The 24,735-nt window shown below is 40.6% G+C and overlaps 1 protein-coding gene across 1 annotated transcript in view; it reads right to left on the bottom strand.

The window, feature by feature from the left end:
- Positions 1-321: 321 nt before the first annotated feature.
- LOC18436888 (wound-responsive family protein) overlaps positions 322-24,735 on the bottom strand; it is a 33,864-nt gene continuing 9,450 nt past the window's right edge. The window contains exons 4-13 of the mRNA XM_006847110.4: positions 22,657-22,733; positions 18,785-19,406; positions 17,807-17,906; positions 17,536-17,645; positions 17,189-17,275; positions 10,644-10,769; positions 10,209-10,349; positions 10,068-10,115; positions 9,227-9,328; positions 322-1,399 (exon numbers count right to left, since the gene is read on the bottom strand). Of these exons, the coding sequence (XP_006847173.1) occupies positions 872-1,399; positions 9,227-9,328; positions 10,068-10,115; positions 10,209-10,349; positions 10,644-10,769; positions 17,189-17,275; positions 17,536-17,645; positions 17,807-17,906; positions 18,785-19,406; positions 22,657-22,733 (1,941 nt within the window). The 3' untranslated portion in view covers positions 322-871. The remainder of the gene's footprint in view (positions 1,400-9,226; positions 9,329-10,067; positions 10,116-10,208; positions 10,350-10,643; positions 10,770-17,188; positions 17,276-17,535; positions 17,646-17,806; positions 17,907-18,784; positions 19,407-22,656; positions 22,734-24,735) is intronic.

The raw sequence follows: 24,735 nt of genomic DNA, 5'->3' as shown, positions 1-24,735 counted from the left end.
CTGAGACAGCGAAGTCTTATTTGAAGAGGTGACCCTCTCTCTTAACTAATTCGGATCGGGTCCCACGGGTAAATTCAGATCCGGATTCATATCCACGCATTTCACATCCGATCGGATCCAGATCCACATCCGGATCGTGTATATTATTTGGATTCGAACCCAATCTGAAAAATTTTCAACCCCACTTGGTCGGTGCCACACATGGCCAACCCACCTAAATCTACTCTCTCATTTTGTCGCTTTTGATGCCACACCTAAATTGTCCCAAATTGAATTTTATCCCATCTTGTCTTGCTACTCATCCATCTCAATATCCTTAGCTACACTTTATTTTTTGTACAACTTTATTTCAAATGATACAAGAGAACATTCCAAAAAAAAAAACGGCACTCCCCCACTAAGATAATGGAAATGTGGCATAATCCCTGCTTTGGGGGGGGGGGGGCATACGAATTCCAATTCCCCTTCCTTGATTCTTAGAAATTCTATCTATAATTAAATGATGCTAAAATGTAGGTTAGGGTCATGGTCATAACACTAGATGAACCCTAACTAAGGTCTAGGCTTTCATTTTCTCCTAACACCAACGAAAACCACTAAAGATTTCAAAAAAGTGCAGGGACCTATATCCCTATTGAACTACTCAAAAAAATAAGGACGCTAAAACAATCGAGCTCTCTCTTTCTGTACTTTTTTTTTTTTTTTTGGTCAACATAAAACAATGGAGCAATTTTACATTTCGATTTTTCCAATGAAAATAGCAAAAAGAGCAGCCTCCTCCTCCTCCTCCCCCCTTTCCCCCCCCCCAATAATAAAACATAGAAAAGGCAAAGCGGCATCTACAAATGGATGACACTTGTTGACATACCTCTCAACTGTTCTTAAGTAGCTCATAACTGGAAGCAGGAGGAAGGCACGCGGCACTAACCGTGGAGTTTGCCTTGTGATGGTGCTGAACCAAGCTTGAGTGGTGCTTGTTCAACTTGTGGTGGTGTAGCGAAGAGCTTTGCTTGCCATCGAGTGACTGGAGTTTTGATGGATACATTGGGGAACCCGAGGCCTCCATTGATTTTCTCTTCAACTTCTTGCTAACAAGACCACTTTCATGATCTATTGTAGTTCTCCTCACCTTTTCTAATATTGCCCCAGTAGCTTCATTTGAAATAAATGAGTCAGAAGTCCTGTTGGGCAGGGCCCCCAAGGCATGGTTTCTGGGGGATGATGATGATAATGTATTATGGATGATGAGGTGGCCATGGGATGTGTATGGCTGTTGTTGATTGGAAGGTGGCCGTTCTTGTAAGGACCGTGCTTGAGAATTGGTGGCAGCAGCACCCAGATTCTCTTCTACTCTAACTGCAGCTGATGATATCTTCTTCCGCCTCAACTTCTCGCCATCCTGATCAAGGGCAAAAAACATGCTCCCACTTGATTCAAGGCTTCAATACACAAGATTTTGTATAGAAAGATAACTACGGTGCAAGGACATGATCAACAGAGGCATCTGTCTTTTCTTCTTTTTTTAAAGAAAAATCAATAGAGAGGGCCACCAGTTCTTCAGTTAGGAACAAACATTGACATGCCCAGTTGGAAGCCGAACAGAGGCCTCCAATTTTGCTATACATTTAACCACTAAAAGATTTTGTTTGCCACTTTAAAGAGCTCAAAACATCTCAATATACATCTATATGTATATACCCCACGAATCACAGTCATCAGAAAAATTACAGAAATAATTTCAAGTTTATTAACTTGCAAGAACAAAAGAAAAATGATAATCCATAGCAAGTTGTCCATTAAAGAATGTGAACTATTCAATAGAATATACAAAACCAAAGCCCCTTGGAATCATGGTCCAACGAAGTAATGAAAGTTGTGTGTGTGTGTGTGAGAGAGAGAGAGAGAGGAATGCACCATTGGAGTCATTTCTCGCGGTTGCACTCTCTCTACCAATGTCCACCATTCCATTGGACAGTGATAACCCTAACGGAATATCAATAAAGCATTTCTAGGATTCTAGAATAGTTCCCCTTCTCCTCTATTTATTTTTCCTTTTCTTTCTTTAATTCTATTTTTGGGGCTTTTTTTAATTTTATTTTTGGGGACGAAGTAAAATTGTAGTGACTTGGGTCAAAACCTACAGCTTGTTCGTGTATTGGAGGCAAAAAACATTATATGGATTGAAGGTTACATGATGTTAGTAGGTCTGACAGCCTGCTTACGGCAAGGGTGTCCACAGTGAGGGGTCCGATTGAGGCCCTTACTTTGGCAAGGGTGTCAGCAGCGGCATTGGCCTCCATGCATGTTTGAAGTTGATGTGGAGGCTTTGACAGAGCTTGGAGATCTCATCAAAGGTCTGTACAATCTCCAAAGGGCATTGAGTTTGGTTCTTGGCTCACTAATATTCTGGGAGTCTCCTTAATTTTTAAGTAAAAGGGAGGAACTCCAATTGGTATCAAAGACTTCGAACCCAGTTGGTGGTGCTAGTGCCCCTGCCCAAGTGGCAACTCAATGCCTAAATGTCCTGAGAACGTGAACAGAGAGTCTCACTTCCAAGGTTCCTGAGAATTTATCTCTTCCTGGCACAGAGGTTGCCAAGAGAGTTGCCGTCAAAGAAATTTACCTCTAGTAGAATCCAAACCTTGTGATTTTGTGGGGGATCTAGACCATACAACGTCTCTCCAGCATTGCTTAAGATCCGACAGTGTGCATTGTCCAAGATCTTGCCCAGAAACCAAGGCTTTGATGCAGTCCAAGATGGACTTGATGCACCTCTCATCAAACAGCCTACCCTTTCTCTCTAGCCAAATGCTCCAAGCTGTGCCATATACTAAGGCTCGCCACAAAAAAAGAACAGCAGAGAGGAAGGGGGGGAATTTGGAATAACTATGTGGTCGAATTTGGAGTTGCCCAGGACCAGTCGAATAGTATTAGGACCCATCCCAAATTTGGTGAGCCACACTATAATGCAAGAATAGGTCGTTAATATTTTCCTCTAGTTCCTTGCACATAGGGCATCTATGTGGCAGGGGATCCCTTTTGTTTTAAGTTTGTCCTGGGTCAAGACTTTGTTTGATGTCAACAGCCAGTAAAAAGACTACAACTTGGGAGAAGTAGGTGTGAACAAGGACGACTCAAAGAGATAGCCAGTCTAGGACCTGATGAGTTTAGGTGCCTCTAGAAAGATTTACTGAGACCAGCCCAAGGAGGAGGGTTCCCAGAATAGTTTGTTACTACCTGAGCCTGGGAGAAAGTGCTGGCCCAAGGCAGCAAGGAAGCGAGGTCTACCATCGCTTGGCCATTAAGATTTCTACTGAAAGTTGTGGACCATAATCTGTGACCTCCTAGAAACTCGTAGCAATCAGAGACCAGAGCATCTTAGGCAGCCACTAGAAGAAATAGTGCCGTGCTGTAGTCTCTTAACATTCGAATCCCCAAACCCCCATCTCTTTTGTGTAGGCAAACAGTATCCCATCTTACCATATGGAATTTGTGGTGGCCGAGCCATATTCTCTTGTATGCTGCCCTTAACTTACATTCCACATGGGCGGGCATCCAAAAAATACATTTGGAACACATGAATACATGTCAAAGTAGCCTTGAGCCTTAACCAATATGACAAGGTCCCCAAAGGACAGTAGCCTGCATTACGAGGCTACCAATCTTCTCTCAACTTTCTCGATGACTCCATCCCAGAGGGCCTTTCTAGCCCTCTCCACACAGTGCAAGATGAGAACCAACTACTTGGTGGGGAGCGAATTTACACCACACCAAACCTTCTGGCAAAGTTCAGGGTGTGGTTTGGGGGTATACCAACTCCAAAGGAGTTTTTATTCTTGGCCATGCTAACCTTTGAGTCCATGGAGAGCTCCAAGAATCTGATGAAAAACTAGTAGCACTTTACTTCGGCTGGACAGGCATCGCAGACAAGGGAGTCGTTTACATATTAGATATGGGAGATGGTTCGTCCTCTCAGAGAGGCACGAAGTCCAAGAGGGTGTGGCAATTGTAGATATTGGTACTAGAGGCATTGAAGATTTCAGCAACTATCACATTTGGAGTGGCCCAGGTCCGGGGGTCTCCAGAGGGAAGAACGGGTAGGGGTGGCAATGGACCTGGGATCCGAGGGGTAGACCCAACCTGGGTCCAAGTATGGGTCCAAAAATTGGACCCAGCAGGTCAGGTCCGAGTCCAAATCTTGGATCCGGAACACTATTCAGGTCCGGGTCCGGAAATATTTTTTGGGTCCCAAAATATGAAAAATTCAGTTAAATACATAATATTTTAATTTTTGGGTCGGGTCCAATCGGTTCCGGGTGCCACAGTATATTTTCAACCCGTTGCCACCCCTAAGAACTGGTCACCTGCCTAGGCATGTGATGGAGGATCATGGTCCAATTGAGGTGAAAGCCAGAGGTTGAAAGAAGCTTGAAGTGGTTGTAGTTGGTGGCCCAGAAGATCACCAGGAAATGGATAGATTCCAATACTTTTTTACTGTGAGACAGCTGTCCCCGAAAGATTCTATTGTTGCATTCCTTCCAGATCGACCAGAGAGTGACCGCCACAGCTGCCTTCCAAAGCATAGCACCTGATTTGGGCCATGTTAGGAATAGTAATTACTGGAAAAGCTGAGGAACTGATTTCGGTGTGATCCACGACCAGCCAAATAGTTGAAGCAAGTGCTCCCAGAGCTAGCTTGCAAATGTGCAGTGGATGAATAAGTGGGAATTTGCAAATGCGCATCTATTAGGGATTTGCAGGCCTTTTCTTTGCAGTTGGTCCATGGTAAGGACTCTTTCCCAGAGCCCAACCCAATTAAAGATCTGCAATCTAGGAGGAATAAATTTGATCCAAGCTTTGGCAATACTGTCGTGTGGGCAGTATAGTAAGGGGTGAGATAAGGCGGTGAAAGGAGGAGGATATTGAGAAGATCCCAGAAGAAGCGGGGATCCATATGATTTTATCCTCACTGAAAGAAGAGAGAGGAGGAATGGAGAAAGGAGGAGGGTTTGAGGAAGACCGGGATCTCTTCGTCGTGAAGAGCCCCACGAAAGTCAGGACTCCACGATCTGGTGTTCCCAACTGGCCCGAATAGATCTGCAATGAAGGCACTAGAGTCCCTAGCCAAGCTAAAGAGATTGGGGAAACATAGCGAAAGAGGGAGATGACCTAACCAAAGGTCGGTCCAGAACTTGATTCTCGTTCCTTCCCTGGGGTGGAAGTGGATGAAAGATTTAAGAGGTGGAGGCTACGGTGCAGGGATTTCCAAAAACCCGATGAGGCATGGGAAGGCCTATCAGGAAGGAACCAGGGACAGGAAAGAAGGCAATATTTGTGACTTAGGACGTGGTGCCAAAGTTGACCCCAAAAGTTCGCAAGCCTCCACCACCACTTGCCGAACAGGGTAAGGTTATGCTTGTGAAGGCTATGGATCCCCAAGCCCCCGCCTGATCTGGGTTGGCAGCTCAAAAATTTGGAATAAGGGAGAAATTCTTCAGTTCATTAGCCCTTCAAAAAATTGGAATAAGGGCAACGAATGTCAATTTTAGCCCCTTGTGGTTGGTACCTCTTTGATAAAACTCAGTGAACATGGCCATGAATTCCAGGCAAACGCAATCCCAAAAGTGGTAGTTGAGAATCATCAAAGAGCCATCAGGCCCTGAGGTTTTATAATGACAAAGGTCTTCAATGACTTGAACCAGAAATTTGTCGTGCTGGATCTAGTGGGAGGTTGGCATTGAAGAAACTAATGAAAAAGTTCGCAAGAATCTAGGTATGGTTTACATCTTTAATTTGCAGAATGGTATTGCTTCTCCTTCTACAGCTTGTCATCTTATGGAAGATAGCTGTGTTACATCACCTTCCTTGAGCCACATGATTTAAGACCTCTGGACCATTACAGTTCCTCCAGTTCGAGTACCATTTAGAATTTCAGTATTTAGCACCGTTCTTGCTCTCTCGTCAACAGACAAGACTCTGGACTCTTCAACTGGATCTATCTCCATGATCTCTTTGAGTAAAGTAGACACGGTCTAAATGACAGAATTTCTCGCGGTTCCACTATTCTAGCTTAGCTTTTAGACATTTCAATCTATTTGCAAAGTGGAAAGCCACCCATCCATGGGCTTCAAAACTAGTCCACCACTGAGGTATTAAAGAAAAAAGATCCTTTTCTTCTAGCTATGCCAGTTCCAACCTAGAGGGCCTAAGAGCAGCTTGGGCAGGTTTCATATTGAGATGGGTTTGCACATGGTGCAAGAGGGTACCCCTAGGAACCTATCCTCCCACTCATTGGAAATAAGAGATCTCTCTATTTTAGTGTGAATAGGACAGCTGGACCAAGTGTAGGAGGCACCATTTACTGGGATATCAATAATGTTTTACCTGAACATAAAATCAAATAAACATGTCATAGTAGAGGTAATGGAACCCCCCAGGTTCTAAAATCCCCACTGATGCACCATGGGAGAGGGTAGATGGTAGGGCTGTCAATTGGCTAAGCAACAGGGCCCAGTCCAGTCTGAAAAACCAAGGCATAGGCAACAAAATGTGGCCCGAGGACTGGGTTACCAGGTTCCAAGGGTCGGTAGAGGCCTGGACCTAGGCCACAACAGGACCAGCCGGGCCCAAACCCAGAATGGGCCAGGCACCCCTGGGCCGGGCCAGGGTTCAGGCTTGGGCCACCCCTAGATCACCTAGACCTCAAGTTAAGGCCAGCAAGGCCGGCCCAAAGCCCAGACCCATTGCCAGCATAGAGGCATTGGGAGGGATCTAGTTCTGCCTAAAACGATTCTCTAGGTTTGGCCTATTTGGACCGCAATGAACATCCACTTAAAGTTGTCTGAAGAACTTGAAAAGATGACAAAGACTAAGAACGCACCAATGGCGAAGGAGATTGTGACTACAGTTGGGGTTGTCCAGATCCCATATGTTCCATGCAAGAGTCTTTATTTTGTGGAGGTTTTCTTGGAGGTGGGGGGTTGTTAGTGCCAAGAGAAACATCTTCGGGGACAAGGATTATTGCTGGAGGGTTTTGATCCAAGCCTGAAAGTGGTTTGGTAAGCAGACTTCTCATAGTTTATATTGGAATTGAAGCTTGTTTAGTTTGCAGCTGCCATATGGGACTTTGCAGGAATTTTGTCTAAACATCGTATTGACCTCTTGCATAGGACAAATGATTCTTTAAACATTTCTTCTACTTCCCTTCATTCCTATCATACGCTCTATTTCCTCATGGTCAATTAGTAGAAGGATTCGTTTTCAGAAGTGCTGGACTCCTCCATAAGAGAATCTGTCAGCAGAGAGGCCTGAGGGTTGATGCTCAGGGATGGAAGATTTCGAGACTTTGGAGCAGTGGGGAAGAAGGTCTTGAAATCAGCAGAGGGCCAGCAGAGGGCCATGGCCCAACCCTGAAAAACTAGGGCTCTGGGCCACAAAATATGACCCAAGGGCTGACCTCGATCCTGGCCACCACATCCCAAGGACTGACCCACGCCTAGGGCCATGGCCGGGCCGGCCAGATGTTTCCCAAAAGATTTTCTTTCGTTTTTTAAAAGAGAATCTATTAGACCACACTTGGCCAGAGCCAGATAGGGCAGAAGTATCATCAATGAAGCGGGAAGTGTCAAGCATTGGTGTGGTTTGAATTTTGACTGGCTTCCATCTCATTGCCATGTCATCAACCCTGTTCCCCATGCTGTTTCTTCTCTGAAATCGCTGCAGCAATTTTTTCTGGGGACCACAATCTTCCACCCCTTATGGTCTTGACTTTCTAGATCATGGAACTCTTGAGCATCTTCCTCTAGTATTGTGCTGTATTGAGCTCTATGGCTATTCTCCGGGATAAGGGACTCCACCTATTCTTTGTATAGGGTCTGTTGACCCATTTTTTGTATAGGGTCTGTTGACCTGTTCGTTTTTACCAAAAGTCCCGTCTAGTGGGTACTGTCGGACTAACCCACATTTGTACTCTCCTTTTATATAGCAATACAAATGTTAACGCTTATCAAAAAAAAGGGACTCCACCTGGTGATTGATGGTGATTAAGAAACTTGCTGGCACAATGAGTACCGCGATGTTATTGGGGATTTTGACGGGGTTTGGCTGTTCCAAGGAGTAGTTGGACTACATCTAGGGGTAGAACCCCAAAAGAGTTCCACTGGACCTTGACAAAACCTCCACACAGGTCCCAATTTCCTAGAATGTTTCATAATGTGTGCAAAGGAATTCTGATGCCTTTGATCCATTTTGTTTTGGGTTTTTTGGGGCTCCCATCCATGGTGACCACCACCATAGATTGAGGGCAACACCCCTGTAACTCGCTGCTGGTATTTTGAGCACCTTTTGTGCATGGCAAATCAGTTGTGGATAGGCGCATAGTCCACTGGACTATGTTGTGATGCCTTTGATGTCTTGAATGGGAAGATTGATAGATCAGATGAGAGAAGCATTCAAGTGGGACAATATCTCTTTACTGATGTCAAGTTCAATTTCGTCGTAGAAGTCCCCCCAAGGCAGATGGGATGAGGGCAAGGAGATATGGCATATACGGTATCAATTTTGAACGCCGTAGTGCTTTGGGGAAAGCTTACATGTGAGATTTTGGATCTGGTGCAGGCAGATAGTGTTTACACGGGTTGACTGTGTGTGGGATATGTGGTAGGTATTGGGCATATTGGCTGTGTCATTGGGTGTGATGGGTGGGTGCTTTGGGATTGTTGGACATGGGCTTTGAGATGGTGTTTGAGTATATGGCTGGTGAAGTGGGGTTACATTGAGGGAAATGCCTTGTGGTTGGAGGGCTTGCTTGGGTATGGGTGGGGGCAGGTCCTTCTGATTTCAGCGGTTGGAGGTCCGTGTGCAAACTGCTCATGTTGGAACTGCTTCTGGTGCTTCTTGGCGAAATGTGTGGTTTCTAAAGAGTTGTGAATGGCAAGATTAGGGGAATGGGTTTGGCAAGATTGATAGGGGAATGGGTCAATGATAGTAGAGGAGGACGGCCATATGTCTGTCCCTTATCTTTCAACTCCATCATCTAAGGAGGTGATTTAGAAATTTGGCTTCCAATATGCATTGCTTAATTTTAAATATACTAAGTTATCTACAGATATTTGCATTTACTTTGAAGTCTGATTAGTCTGTCCACTGAATGTCTGAATATACTCAACAATATTGAGTTCTTTTCAATCAACAATACTGGAACACCATAAAAACAAGAATCTGGTACCTTTCCATGGCCATACAGCCGTTTCCTTCGTTCTTTAGCCCTGCAAACCGCATATTTTATCCCATTATTGTCCATCCAACCTTCTGGCCACAATTCTGCAAGCTGAAACAATGACACAAACTTGTTAGCAAGTGCTTCCTCTCAGGCAGCATATCCCAAACGAGAAGAAGGCGGATACAGATTTCCTAAAATAGTGTATTATCACATTTAAACTATGTTAAGCTAAGTGTTTATGATTACAAAACACCATCATGATACAGAACAACAGACTGAGAAAACAAGGAGCACGTGACTCAAGAACTAACACCAAAATAGAACATACTAAAACAGAATGTGAATACATCTCACTAATTAAGGGATGGCATGTTACAATGGAACAATGAATTGAGTACCACCAAGAGCAAGTCCATGAATGATCATGAAACGAGGTCTTATGATAAGGGGAAGTATACAATCAGAGCATTTACAAGTTGTACAGAGAGATCATAATGACCCCAAGCTGTCAGATGAGATTGAGCAATTGGGGTGTACAATGGACTACGCTTAAAGTCCAGGAAATTTTTCCTCATACTTTGTGCATAGAAATTACATACCCCAGCCATTCTGATTTTACATCTGATGGCATGAGGTAATTGTGACCCATGTGTACGATAGGCAATGGTCTCTTTGTACTATAAGTACAACCCCTTGTTGTAAATGAAAGATAACTGCTTTGAGCAGTGACACAACAAACAACACTACTTTTTATTTGTGAAGACTAATATCTGGACTGGTAGATTCCAGAATGAGTGACAACAGGCGAACATAAAATGGAAACAGGGCAGTAACAAGATTATAATACCTCCACATAAAGCTTCCTAATCTGAGGGCCCTTGTCTTCATCCATCCCCTGAAAATTTCACAAACATTTAGACATCTAGAGAGATTTCTTTATTTTGCATCACCAGGAATGAGATGTGTGTTCTTAGACATGTTTTAGCACCTCAACATACTGATCATAGAGATCACAAAGGCGGTCCTCAGTTGCGTTATCCCATTTATATCGTCCTTTAAGAGCTCCTTTCTCATCAGAATTGGGTGCATCTTGAAAATCATCAGAAGATAATTTATGCATGTCTGCTTCCTGCAAATAAATGACAATTAGAATCTTAAATAGAAACCCAAGCATGAGCTGAATTTGTTTGAAGACCAATTTTGACCATCGACACACTTTCATTGCTCAATGGAAGAACTGAAACTATCATGTTTTCCTTTTTTCGGCTAAGATGCCTTGTGATTTTAGAACCAATCTCAAGACCTATAATCCCCTATGGAGAAAGTTTTTTCCTTTTTCGTTGGTGGATCTCCAAAAAAGGTTACAATTTAATACTCATGACTTTTAGTTAAAAAAGAATAAACAAAGAATTCAGCAACCCACCTTGGACTTCAAAATTGAGACCTGCTCTTTAACCATTTCAGTCACTTCATTTTTCATCTTTTGAAGCTTATCTTCTTTTTCTTGTTTGGCTGACAAACCTAATTCAACCATCTCTTTCATGTGTCTCTGTCAAAGCAAGAACAAGTTAAAGCTTGAGCCTTGGCTCAACCATTTATTCATGAACAGCACAAGATTAATAAAAACTAATGATAGATAATACATTGACTACATTGGAAATTTTTCTTTTATACCATAAAATCTCTTTTTTTGATTGAATGTATAGTCTCAATCATTCAAGTTGTGTTTAGAAGGAAAATAACAACAGTGTGGATGCACCAATGCAATCTTAACAACTATGTACACAACACATCCTATTAAGGAGCCGCCTACTTTAGATTGTAAGGACAAAATGGCACTACTTCCCACCAATGTTATTAAGAAAAACCTGGTCCTGACAGACCAGCTGGTAGCAGGGCCCAGAACAGGTCCTGTCTGAATTCGTCAAAGCCAGTGTACTATGGTTTTTTCATTTGTTTTTCAGACTGCCCGAACCGGTGAACTGGCCAATCTTACTAGTTTGGACTGGACAGGTGTTCTCACCAGCTTAATGATAGGTCGAGTCCTATAAAGTTTTTTAATTGGTACCTGGTCCTAATAACATTGGATCCTGCAAGTTGAGAAGTAAATAAAATTACAATTTCCATTAGCTTTAGTTATATTTCTATAATATTTTGACACTAACCTAGAAAGATACAAGCCCCACTCAGTCCAGTGGGACAAACAATGAAACAAGGGCAATAAGCATACACTCGCATGTAAAAGGATCCCATGCATCTCCTATTAGATGCAATACTGCTCAATACCAAAATAAAGGATAGCTTACACCTCTCTCCAATCATATGCATACTTATCCTTGTAATGATTTCTCCATTTTTTGTCCTCGTAACAACCTTTAAAGGTTGTCTTCTTATGCTATGCACTCCTATTAGATGCAATACTGCTCAATACCAAAATAAAGGATAGCTTACACCTCTCTCCAATCATATGCATACTTTTCCTTGTAATGATTTCTCCATTTTTTGTCTTCCTAACAACCTTTAAAGGTTGTCTTCTTACGCTATGCACTCCACGCACATATGAATTCATAAATTCTCATTTTTATTGTCTCACTCCATCAGTTATATTGTTACTTTGTCAACATAATCATTAACAGGAATTGCTTGGTCTAGGGGCATCATTTTTTCTGTTGGATCGACATTAGGGCATCTTTGGCTATTGTAATGTGTAGGGGTATTTGTCACCGTCATTCCTGAAGTTACAAAGCCTATTGCTTTAGTAATAAGACAACACAAATCATCCCAATTTCTGATAGAATATGACAGGAAAACCAGGCCAGCGTCGCTAGAAGTCACAATGTGCAACCAAAAATTCCTGTCAGCATGGAAAAACAAGGGACTCAAGTTGGGACTCCCTAGGGTCCCAAGCCCCAGTAACGTCTGACAGACTCAGCCAACTTCAAATAAAAAATAATAAAATATTGGGAACCAGCTGGATTTGCTCAGTTCCATGGGTTTGGCTCCTACCTTGGAAGGGTGCCGAGCCTGAGTGACTCGAGTGAGTCACCAATCTTCATCATTATGAACTTGCCCAAAACTTGATCCATTCAAGAGTGTAACCTTGATCCATTCAAGAGTGTAACCGTTTTTAGAATATCAAAGCTGGTTTACATATGAGATGATTGCTCATAGCCTCACTCATTTCTCCAGAATTTAGATCTAGTCACAGTTTGACTTCAAAATGAGTTGATTCATTTATTAGAAAAAACAAAGTCAGTGGTGGTGGCACCATGTAAGTGAAAAAAGAGATCCCCAAAATTCATGTGAAACCCATCTTGGGGAGCCACACACCACATGTTTTCCTTCCTATCCAAATCCAATCCATATACATTGCTGAGAATCCTTTAGGCTCAAACTTTTAACTCATCATGACATCAAATCTAAAATTATGGTCGCACATTTTTCCATTTCTTTGTTTTAAATGGTCTGCTCAATGTCAATGGAGGAGGCACCATGGAAATGTGAAAAGAGATACCCAAAATTTATACACCTTGGGGAGCCTCAAGCCACGCACTATACATCCTTTCAAATCAAATACATATCACACTACAAATTGCTATGAGGCCTTTAGGCTCTAAGAATTCCATCGTGATGTTGATCCTAGAACTAAGGTTTGCACATTTTTCTATTTTTTAGTTTCTCCTGGCTCCCAATTTTTTCTTAGTACCTTTCACACATGATCTAGAGGTTTATGACACAGGTTGGTAAAGGAAACTGTAAGAACCCCATGTCTAAGTTTGGTTTCAAACCTAAGATGCCCAGATATGAGTACAAGTACAAACACACCACACAAATGCGGGAGGTGAGGACAGATCTCTGCAGTTCCTAAAATCCAAGACACAGCCATTGATATGAATATGAGACACAGTCATGGTCTACTTACCCATAAGACATTAGAAAGAAGTAACATAAAATATACTTGACCAATCCATGTGAAAACCTGGATGGAGATTAAAATCTAAAAATTACATGTAAACATGTATGACACTTTCATCATTAAAATGTGCCTTGCATAACAACTGCCACTATTGGAAATAAACGAGGTACCCACAGGTCAGTTTGGAATACATGACAGTTCCCAGAAGCTTTTCACAATTTTCAATAGGTTTGTGCCACACATGCCTCACAACATCTTACTGAGAGAGTATCAACGAAGATCATCAAAACCTTGGATATGAAGTTCAAATTCAATGGAATATGCATCGCCAGTGTGCGCCAACTAACCAACCCCAAGCTGCATTTGCATGCCATTTTCCTAATTTAAAATCAACAGGAAGTTTGCAAATTCAACCTGAAGTCTGATGCAAGCTACTAGAACTTGGCTAGACATATTCAATGGCATACAATGTTCAAAGAGGCAGATTCGGCCTCCTAGGCGGGCGCCCAAATACCTAGGCAGCCCTAGACAATGGGGGTAGGGGAATAAGTTGAGAGAAAGGAGAGAGAGAGAGAGAGAGAGACGAACCATACGGAATGAAGAGAGAGGGTGAGAGAGAGAGAGAGAGCATTAGACCATTTAATTTAAGTTGCCAAGCCTATTGTCTATTTATCAATATTTTAAGACCTTTGTGTTGCAGTTAATTGTACTATATTATATTAATAACTTTATAATTTGGTATTTGATAGTTAATAATATATTAGTGTACTTGTACTATAGTATCAGTTATATATTAGAAACATAATCAATCCATTTATTAATAATATACTGGTATTGACAGCATTGACACATATATCAGCAGTAATATATTAATATCTTAATACATTTGTACTGTAATCAATAGTACTACTGGTATTATATCAGTAACTTTGTAGTTTAGTATTAATATTTAATAGTATATTATTCTATTTGTACCAAGGTTTAAAAAAATGGATTGGTGACCCGGATCAGCCACCCCAAAAACAATATCGGATCGGTGGATCAGAGAATCGGCTGGTTTCGGCCTAAAATGCTTTAAAAACAAAACACTATAATTTCTCAAAAATCTAGTTTTTTAGGTTTCTAAAAAAAATAGTGGCAATTGCATTATGGTTTTTCATTATTGTGTCAAAAAAATATAAATACTGAGAACCTGTCTCATGTTGATTGTTTGTTGTCTTATCAAATTTATTTTATAATCAAAACAAAGTTTAAAATGCAACATGACAATAAAATAAATCTCTCTAACTCAATTTATTTATTTTATTATTGTATTAACTTAGGAGCTTTGATTTTTGAAAGAAGCTATATAGAACAAATTTAATGGAAGAGGTTGTTAGTAGAGAGGGAGAGAGAGAGAGAGAAAGAGAGTTTTAGTACAATTATTTGTTTGTACTACTTAATAGAGAGAATTTTAGTGGAATTAATTTTAGTGGAATTATTAATGGAACAGACTTTGTAAAGAGAGAGAGAGAGGTTGTTAGTAGAGAGAGACGCCAAGGTTGGGGCGAGGGGACAGCAAGGTTGGGGAGAGGGGATAGAGAGAGAGAGAGATGCCAAGGTTGGGAGGGGAGAGAGAGATGCCAAGGTTGGGAGGGGAGAGAAAAACGCAAAGGTTGGGGCGGAGTGAGAGAGAGAGAGGAGTTAAGTTTATGGTGATTTTATTAGTAAATAAAGCTACTTCAACTTTCAAGCCCATCACAGCTCATTTAAGAAAAAAAGTCAAACCTAGCTTAACTGACAAAACGTGAGAACAAAAGAAAAACAAAATCCCACATTGGGGATTCAAAGGTGCATAAGGCACTATACAAACTACCACATAACATTTGAAGTTACACAATTGGTGAACTGTGCTCACGTCTCACATAGCGTTGAAGTGGGATGATGTAGGTGACTGGCACTGCTTCCCATAAAGTTTGGTGGGGCTGCCACCTTTTTCTAAAGAATACTTTAAAAATTGCACAAGTTCCAGAAAAGATTTCAAAAACCTCAACAACACATGACGGCCTACTATCAGATTAGTTTTGGTCTGACAGGATTGGCCGATTCTATCAAAGAACAGGTATTAATACGTCTGGACCGGTTCCAAGGGGAACACAGCCGGATCCTGATATATTTTGGGATCTAAAATGGTCAGGACGATTCCTGATTTGGATCAGGCGATTCCGATCTAGATCACCAAATTTTTAAACACTGATTTCTACCAATGTGTTAAACCCGGCGATTTCCGATTCAGGACGCCAAACCGGATGCCAAATCGGTTGGGACCGAATTGGTTATGAATGGTATGGGGTCCCAACCTGATTCCCCCTTAAAACCTTTTACATTTTTTTATTTTAAGCTTATCTAATGTTTTCTGTGCAGCCACCACCCCCCCCCCCCCCCCCCCCCCAAAAAAAAAATTGCCACCCCAAAAACCTATATTTTAATTTCTATTTATTTCTTCTACTTTTTAATTTATTTTTTGATCACCAATGCAGACAATTTGAGAACAATCCGAACCACCAATCCAGTTGATCCGAACCACCAATCCGAACTGGGATTAAGGGTGGACGATCCACCCCACCGATCCTTTTTTCAAACATTGATTTGTACTATAGTAGTAGTAATATTAATTTTCAAAGGAACATCATTGACCCATTTATCAATAAAATATTCAGATTGACAGCAATGACACACATGTCAATAATATGTAATGATACTTTAATACATTTGTAATGCAGTTAATAGTACCATATAATAATATACATTAATAACTTTGTACTTTGGTATTGATAGTTAGTAGTCTCTCAATATATTTGAACTGTAGCATTAATAATATATTATTTTTTAAGAACATCCTTGACACATCTATTAGTGACATATTGACATTGATGCACTTGCACTCTCTCAAAAACAAAAACAAAAAATATACTAATGTATCACTTTCAAAAAATAATAATATATAATGTACATTATTAATGTATCTGTAATATGGTACTGCATAGTGAATAATATCTAAATAAATAATTGAACACCAATACAACATTGCCACGATATTATTAATATATTTATATTATAATACATGTGCACTATAGTTAGTAATATATTGATATATTTGTACTATGGTACTATTTATATTATGATATATGTGTACTATAGTTAGTAACAGTACTATGATACTAATAATATACTATTAATTGTCATTCCTTTCCCCCCTTTTAGGGGGAAAATACACCCAAAAAGCCCTTAGCCGAAGGCCATTTTTGGCCCTCAACCAAGGGCTTGTGAGGTGCCGCCTAGGCGCCTGCCTTGAAAGGGCACATAGGCAGTGCCTACTTTTTCAACCTTAATTACATATCTAATCAAAACATGGAAGACGCCATGCAATATGATTCTTTTCAACTTGACATGACCAATAAAACAGGATGAGAAACATGTTGCCAGATCATTGTAGGATATTCATAACTAGTTTCTTTTTGTGGCAAAACCTTCATTTACTAATAATTAATCAAAAAAAAAACTCATTTACTAATCGACCAATACAAAGGAAGAATGAGTCTTGGGCTCTGAACTCTATAAATGCTTTCAACATGATTGCAGAATCATTACTCAGTTACCATCAGAGAACTAGTAAGAAATCATTAAAATCCCCATATAGTTCTCATTGGATCATCCCAATTACTCGAAATTCTTGAGACAATCCACCAACTAATAACAGGTTTAGAATGCTGCTGCAACAGGAATCCAGTGTACATCGGTCTTTGGTGATTAATGAGGGTGGCTTCCCAAAAAAAATCCATAAGGTTATAACAGAAATAATAAGCCACTCTTATTACACATTTCCCCATTTAACAACAAATCCAAGCAAATATTCAAGATCGCTCTGCATGAATTATCTAGAACAGTGTGTCCGTTCAATCCAAGCACAGTGATCTGATTGCAATATGAAGTAAAATTAGCTATTACGATACAAACCGTTCATCAGAAGTTAAATTTGTTCAATGAATATAAATTGACTATAGAGAGATTACCTTCAATGTCTTAATTTGGACTACATGACCAAGGATGCTCATCAGGCGATTGATCAACTCCTCAGATATTCTCCCTTGGCTCGACTGCTGCAATCCGCATAGTACAACAACATAAGCATCCCAAGACAAATTCCCCAGCACACCACCCTCCCCCCACCGCCCCTCCCCGGGCCCAAAACAACACAAATGCACACACCAAAAAAAAAGTCCAAAATAAATAAACAAATAAACGGGCAAAGGAAAAAAAAAAAAAAAGGAATCACATTCCTTAAGGACCCAACAAAACATTAGGAGGGTAAGTATACAAAGATAAGCTATGCAAGTAAACTCATGCTAATTTCGAGTACCGCAAGTCTGGCAACTTTGGCGAGCTTCTGCTTTATATCTTGAGGCAATCTCCTCTTGATTCCTTGTGCTGAAGCATCAACTTCTTGAAGATCCATAGCTGGAGGTCGTACTATGACAGGTCCATTCAGCCAAACAACAAAATACAAATTTAAATGACAATCAAAGTCCACAACCTCCTTCTCCAGACACAAATTGATTTAATAAGAATCAAAATGAATGACGAATTTTCTTTTCCAAAAACAGTTTTGGTCTAATAGCAGTCACACTTACATTCCGCAACTTTATTTTCTAATTCTCGAATGGCCCTTTCGAGCATTGTGCCTTTTGGTCTTACTGCTGCCCCTTCCTTGGAAGCCAAGGATGGCAACTTCTGCATGGAAGGAAACACAGCATTCAATAGTCAGCGTACTTCATAATACCAAGTAATCAACGAAGCATTTGCATCAGCTTAAACATGAATTATCATAAACAAAAACAAGTTCTCATCAAACCACCAAATCTTTTAACATCATTCATAATAAGGGGAAGAATAAAGGTTTCAAACAATGCAAGGGACTCAAGCACCTAAGCTACATGAAACATAAGTTAGAAGCAATGAAGCATGGCTACACAATCCTACAGTTAAGTTTTCCTTTATCGATAGAAGAACTGGAAAAAGAAACAAAAAAAGGAGAAATCCAAGCAGGTGCAGATAGATAATCTAAAACTCCAGAGAAAAACTAGTATATATGTTGATCCACGAGTGAATTCATTTAATACAGCTCGTAACTACTTTGAATGGACAAGATTGGTCAGCTATCCGCAGTTGCAATGGCATAAAATAATTTTTAGCACACATTATTATCTAACGTGCATCAATCACGCGATTGGAAACCCCAACCACTCAAGTAAAAACAGATTAATATGTGAAGTGACTAGCAGCCATGCACAAAAGAGTTAATTTTCAAAAAATAACACGGATATCATCATCACATCACAATATTCAATTATAAACAGAAGTCTAATTACAATATTTACATGTGGACCAATAGAAAAGCATATCAAGAATGATCAAAATGGAAAGCAAACTCACAATGCATGCATATTGACTTGTATAGAAGATAGGTATTATCGCAATAATCACAATGAAACACAAAACACAAATAATGCCACATTAATTAAGAACCTCTAGTCAAGATCAATCACTAAAGGGGAGACAAGAAATATAAACCAAGAGACATCATTTGACAGAAGAAAGATGGAGAATACCATCTTTTGTAATGGAGACTTGCTTGCCAGAATATGAGTGTCTCGCATATCACTGCTCCCAACTCCCTCTTTCGGCCGAATTTTGCTGGATGGCAACAGTCCCTTTGCATCTTTCAGTGCTTTTTTGTGTTGACTTTCGACTTGTACAGGATTCCCTTTATCCAGCAAATCTCGATCAATGGGATGTGCATGCTCTTTATTCACAGTTAGTTTACTTGCACCTTCTCCAGATGGGAGGAGTCCAGGCTTTTGCTTACTACCATCCTTATCTTCCATGGATATATCCTTATTTGGCAACTTTGTAGAAATCGAATTCTCCTGCTTCATGGAAGAATCCAAAGGCTTCTGCTTGGAAGTTTCGACACAGGCTATCAATTGGTTCTGCGAGGACTTTATGTCATGACCTAGCTCACCACCAACAGAGGTTTTGGCAGTTTGTGAGGGCACCGACAACTTGTTCCCCACCAAAGGTGCATTCCTAGCAGCTGCTTTCATTCGAACTCCACCAACGTTCAGATGTCTCTTTGGCAAATTCTCAGCTGCATTTTCACTGATTGCATTATTCAGATCTCTCCTCCTCCGTTTCTTTGGTGCATGGACAGGGGAGGAGATTGGATCATTTCTAGGAGATATACAAAAACAAGAGGATCAGAATTGAAACAAATAATTCATCATTAAGGGCTCCGAATATGCCAAACAAAAGCAGCAAGATGCACTGATATTATTTGAAAATCAACATACTATTTAAAGCACATATTAAAAGCAATATGAAGATTACAACAGGTAATAAGCATGAGCAATGCATCTAATGAAATTGGCTTCGAGCCATGTTGAACAAATGAAACCAGCACATAGACCCCAAAAACACCACGTGCTCAAATATATTTATACCAAGAAATCGAATTTGTGATGGGGATGAATTCCTGCTTCTTAATAATAAAACTCAGCAGATAAAAATCCTGGCTGCTGAATTGGTATGAAAATCTGATGCAAACTTCCAGTCTCTAAATGCTACAAAGAATAATAAGTACCAGTTCTAATATACTTCAACAGACGATAGAGAGAAATTATCAGAAAACGATTCCAAAACCAGCAAACAACAAACTACTGATTGTAAAGGAATAAAACATATGAAGTGGATAATTCTCACAAAGGTGGGACCATATGAAGTGGATAAATCTCACAAAGGTGAGAAGAGACCAGAAAATTTTCAATTGTTCAAAGGAAAGAACCACAATATTATAACATATAAATGACCAACCGACCATGAGGAGATTGGTTCAACAAGAGGTCTTAGGATAGACTATGTGGCTCGTTTTAGCAGGCTAGAGCTTTGAAAAGATCGAGGTACAGTGAGGAGAGCAGAGATAGGATGAAAAAAGCTAGCTGGGATGAAGGCTTGTAGGGGTATCGGAGATTGTGAACAATTCAGGCTTACAAGGGTGGTGGAGTTGGCTGGTCTGATGAGGATGTGGGTAGGCTAGGGTGTGAGGATGTGGGTAGGCTAGAGTGTGACAGAGTTAGGGTCATCGGAAAGGTGAGTTAAGGTTATGGATGGAAGACTACGGTTTTGCTTAGATGAAGGAATGTGGTTTTGGCTGGTTGAAGGAGTTGAGGAGATGAAGGAGATGAGGTGAGGCATCGTTTGCAAGGAATAGAGACAGTTGGGATGTGATGGGCGTGGTTGATCTTGGATTGGAAGATCCCATGAGGTTTAGGGAGGGGTATGTTGGTGCTTGGTGGTTAGGTTTCTGGATAAGAGAAAGGAATAGGTGGAGTGTGGCTGATCTTAGTTTAAAGAGATGGGTAGTTGGGAGAGGGTTTGTGGGAAAAGGATGGCAGGGAGGAAAAGGGAGGGAGATAAAGAGGACAAGAGATGGATGATGGGCAAGCAAAAAAAATGGAGGAGGAGCCCTAACTTGTGGATGGAATCTCTCCTTTATGGATCTCACCACAGAAAATGGAGGAACCTCCCTCTCAAGATGGCATTCCACCACCAAAGAAAGAAGAAATCCTAAGTCTCCAAAATAACATGTATTCCAAAATAACTTGTATTGGGCATAAGGTCACGCCCTTGATTGCATTGTGTAAACAGACTCTATTTCTAATAGATTTGGGCATCAAATCATCTAATGTCTTGGCCATCACTTCTAAACAAGAAAACAAAGCCAACAAACTAATACCAATCAAATTAAGAGCGGCATTATCTACATGAAACCTAAGCCAACTCGAGAACCCCAATGAATAAACAAAATATAAACCTAAACATAATGGGACAGACATGGGTCCATCACTCTGTATTCTAGGGTGCCTTGGGACAAAGCCCCTTTGTCATGCATCTTCCAGAGAATCTGTCACTCTTCCTCCTAGTCTTGGGAGGGACCCAGCCCCCACCCCCACGCTATATACACTGCATGTGTCTTTAGTTTTTGGCACATGTAGACACACCATGGATAGTACCTAACACTTTAGAAACTTAGACACTGCTGCTTAACTTTTCTTTTTTGAGCCCAACTACGAAAGCACTCAATCTCACTTAAAAATCCCACCTCTCCTCTCCTTTAAATGATGCACAGATTTGCCATGCCTAAACGGTCAATTTTCCGGTTGGCATTTCTGACGCCTATGTCAGTGTCAAATGTTGACATGTGCATCAGTGTCTTTGTGACCTGGGATCCACATGATTGCCCGCCCTTCTTTCTATGCTAACTAGCCATGGATGGCTTAAGGCTTGCCAACAGCAACATAGGACAAAAACTCATACTAATCAAGGCACTTGACTGAACGACTTCATAAATACAAGGAAGAAAGGAAAGACAAACAAAGAGCAGAGCTATGATCTGCTTCAATGCCTTCCACATATAGATATGGACATAGTGAAATTCATATTTCCAATTGATCGGTATATATCCATAATCTCAAAAAACACTGATACTAATCCATAGCAATTTCAGAGGAGCCCTATCACATCTGACAACATTAAATGCATAGATCAAGGACTCCAAGGAACAAGCAGAGGCCATGCATTACGGCAAAAATTGATAATAATCCACAGCAATTTCAGAGGAGCCCTGTCACATCTGACAACATTAAATGCATCGACCAAGGACTCCAAAGAGCTCAACATCACTAACATCGCATCCACATATGCAGCGCATCAACTGCATATGCTGGTACATCACATTGAACATGTAATCCAAAATCGTGCTTGGTTACAGCAGGAAAGGAGCTTTAGCAGCTAAGCAGTTCATATTACAGCTCATAGATTAGTACACATAAAAGTAACAGGGAAGAAGTAGAAAGAATAGATTTTGACATGTAATACTAACTGAGATATATCTTTTAAAAAACCTAAAATAACTTACAGGCAGAGTAGAATACTGTTCTTTGTCAAAGAAGATGAACGTTCAAATCATGCTCAGTTTTAGAATCAAGGGGATAGACTGATCAGTCTTCTATTACATCTTTCGCATAATGAAAAGAAAGGGCAGTGCATAAGTTAGATGTGGCGAGGTTAACTACAACGTCATGCAAGGCAATTCATAACACAGAAAATGAAATAGTAGATTAAAATCCAATACTGAAAGAATGTCCATTTAATCATGTACTATTTATGAACATGAGTCACAATATGCCCTGAGTCGTATAAATCCAAGAACAGTGATAAATGGTCGTTCCACTAATAGGAAAAATTAAAAGGTGTCTAACTCTAGATCATACCAATTAAAGGATCCCCTTAATGATTTTAAAATTGGACATCGCACATATGAAAATGACCAAACGGTCATATCATTTGGATTCTATGTGACCATAGAAATATGACATAGTATACCAGAGCTAGCACAAGATAAATCAGTCATAAAGAAGCTTACGTCTTTTCCAATTTTCCCCTATTTACAAAGAAGCCATTATGCTTAGTCTCAGATTTGTCAACTTGGAAGTATTCATCCTGCAAAATACCCGAGAGATCTGAGAAAACTGAAGACTTAAACTTATCCTTATGGAGGACATAGAACATGATCAGAAATTTAACAACAAATCTAGCCATAAACCCAGCACAAAGAAAATATCTGCATGAGGAGGACCTGACATCAATTACACGAGACAACTTCTTCAATGGATATGAAAGCAAATAAGAGAAAGAATAGTATGACAGCTGGATGCATAAGACCCATTGTCAATCAAATGCACAAGAAAACAACAGATTTAATTAAAAAGATCAGCTTTAGACATACCACTCTATTTTTATACCAATCTATTTTTCCAAACATTTTAAAGCTCCATGTTGCACATAAGCAGCTCTATGTTCATCCTAGAGAAGAGGGCCGACATTGGAAGTTCAACATGAATGAGCGTTTACAATCATTTAAAAAAAAAAAAAAACGCTATTTCATGCACATATCAATAGGCTAAATCAAAACACCAGATTCCCAAACTCTTGAATCCTCCCATGGGCCAATTCAATGGACCCAGACCCAATATATGTTAATCAAACCTCTTTTACTGTCATCAGAAGTATGTAATTAGCATGAGCAAAACCCCAGAGGAACTACTACAACATGTTTGTGTAGAAATATTGTGAGATGCCGATTTGCAATGATCATTCAAGTAAAAGAATAGCTTCCTACATTTCAGTCTCATACTTCCATGACAGCATGTCCTACTCTCCTCTATGCAATCCCATTGTTTTGTGCATGACAGACTCGACAACAGTAAGGTTGTATGCAAGCCCATATTGGGATCAATGAAGAAGCAACCCTATTGATGATATAGATATTGTGGGTCATTGATGAAGGTTGATCAACAAGCACTGATTCAAACATTAAAACGATTATAACAATAAAAACGCTTATTAAAATCCAAATCACAATGCATAGAGGCACCATTGGCATGTCGTGATGAAGTACACAGGCTGGGCAGAAACCTTTGATACTAAAGGCATAAAATGCCACTGCTCAAAGGAATGTTGTCTTTTTAATAATGCTCTGTGTTTACATTTTTCCTTGTAAGTTGGTTTGACGGAGTTCCATCGAGCACAAACACAAGCATATTACACTTCCATTCCACAGTTCAATATTTTGACATGGCATTGTTCGCATCTCTCGGCGCGCGCCTGAATATTGCGCATGTGGTGTGTGCTTGGGTTCTTTATCGACTCCAAAGGAAAGGCGACAACCAGATGCTTTCACATGAAAGAGGCGAAAATCTGTTCGAATACAGATGGGGCGGAGAATGCTCTTACAAGAGGGTTCTTGAATTCCCAGGTCGGTGTAGCCAACCCACTTAGACCCCCCGACTGATATGAATGCAGGGAAGGCCCACTCACCGTTAACAATCTATTGGGAAATCCGGTCGAGTATTCAACACTTTTCCTTGCAGGGAATTTAGCCCCACCTTGCTCATTTTAAGCGAGAAGGGAAGTGCGACTCGACGCTAGAACCTGAGAGATCTGAAAAGTGGCGGAGTCGATCCTCCTTTGAGTGCTTTAGGTTTTTTTTTGGGGGGGGGGGATTTCTAGGGGTAATTGGGTTGATGCCCTAGAGTTTATGGAAATTTTTGGGAATCATTGGGAATTTTCTTATTTCGAAGGGTATTATGGGTATATTTTGGATTTTTATGGGGGGGAGTAATTTGGACCTGAAGCCACTCCCCTCTCCATGGATAAACCTGGGGCTGCACGCTCTCAAGACTAGGTCAAAATCCCCTGAATGTTCTCTTTTTCAGATCAAGCCCCCAAAGCAACTCGATTTCAAAGAACGGCTGACGAAATTTCAGTAGCATCACCCCTATACGAAGTCACTTTGAAGACCGCGCATAAAAGGGTCCGACTCAGTGTAGGAAACCCCCCCAGGGGTGGATCCATGACCAAGGTCTGAAGGGCCTGAAGCCCAACCGAAGCAACGGCAAGGACCCAACCCTCGCCACTCCAAACTTGGAATTTCCAAGGATAT

This window comes from Amborella trichopoda, chromosome 11 (assembly GCF_054954075.1).
Source record: "Amborella trichopoda isolate Santa Cruz 75 chromosome 11, AtrichopodaSantaCruz75HAP2 v2.0, whole genome shotgun sequence".
Taxonomy (NCBI): Eukaryota; Viridiplantae; Streptophyta; class Magnoliopsida; order Amborellales; family Amborellaceae; genus Amborella; species Amborella trichopoda.
Note: the sequence above shows the minus strand (reverse complement) of the source record. Positions and strands in the feature narration are given on the sequence as shown.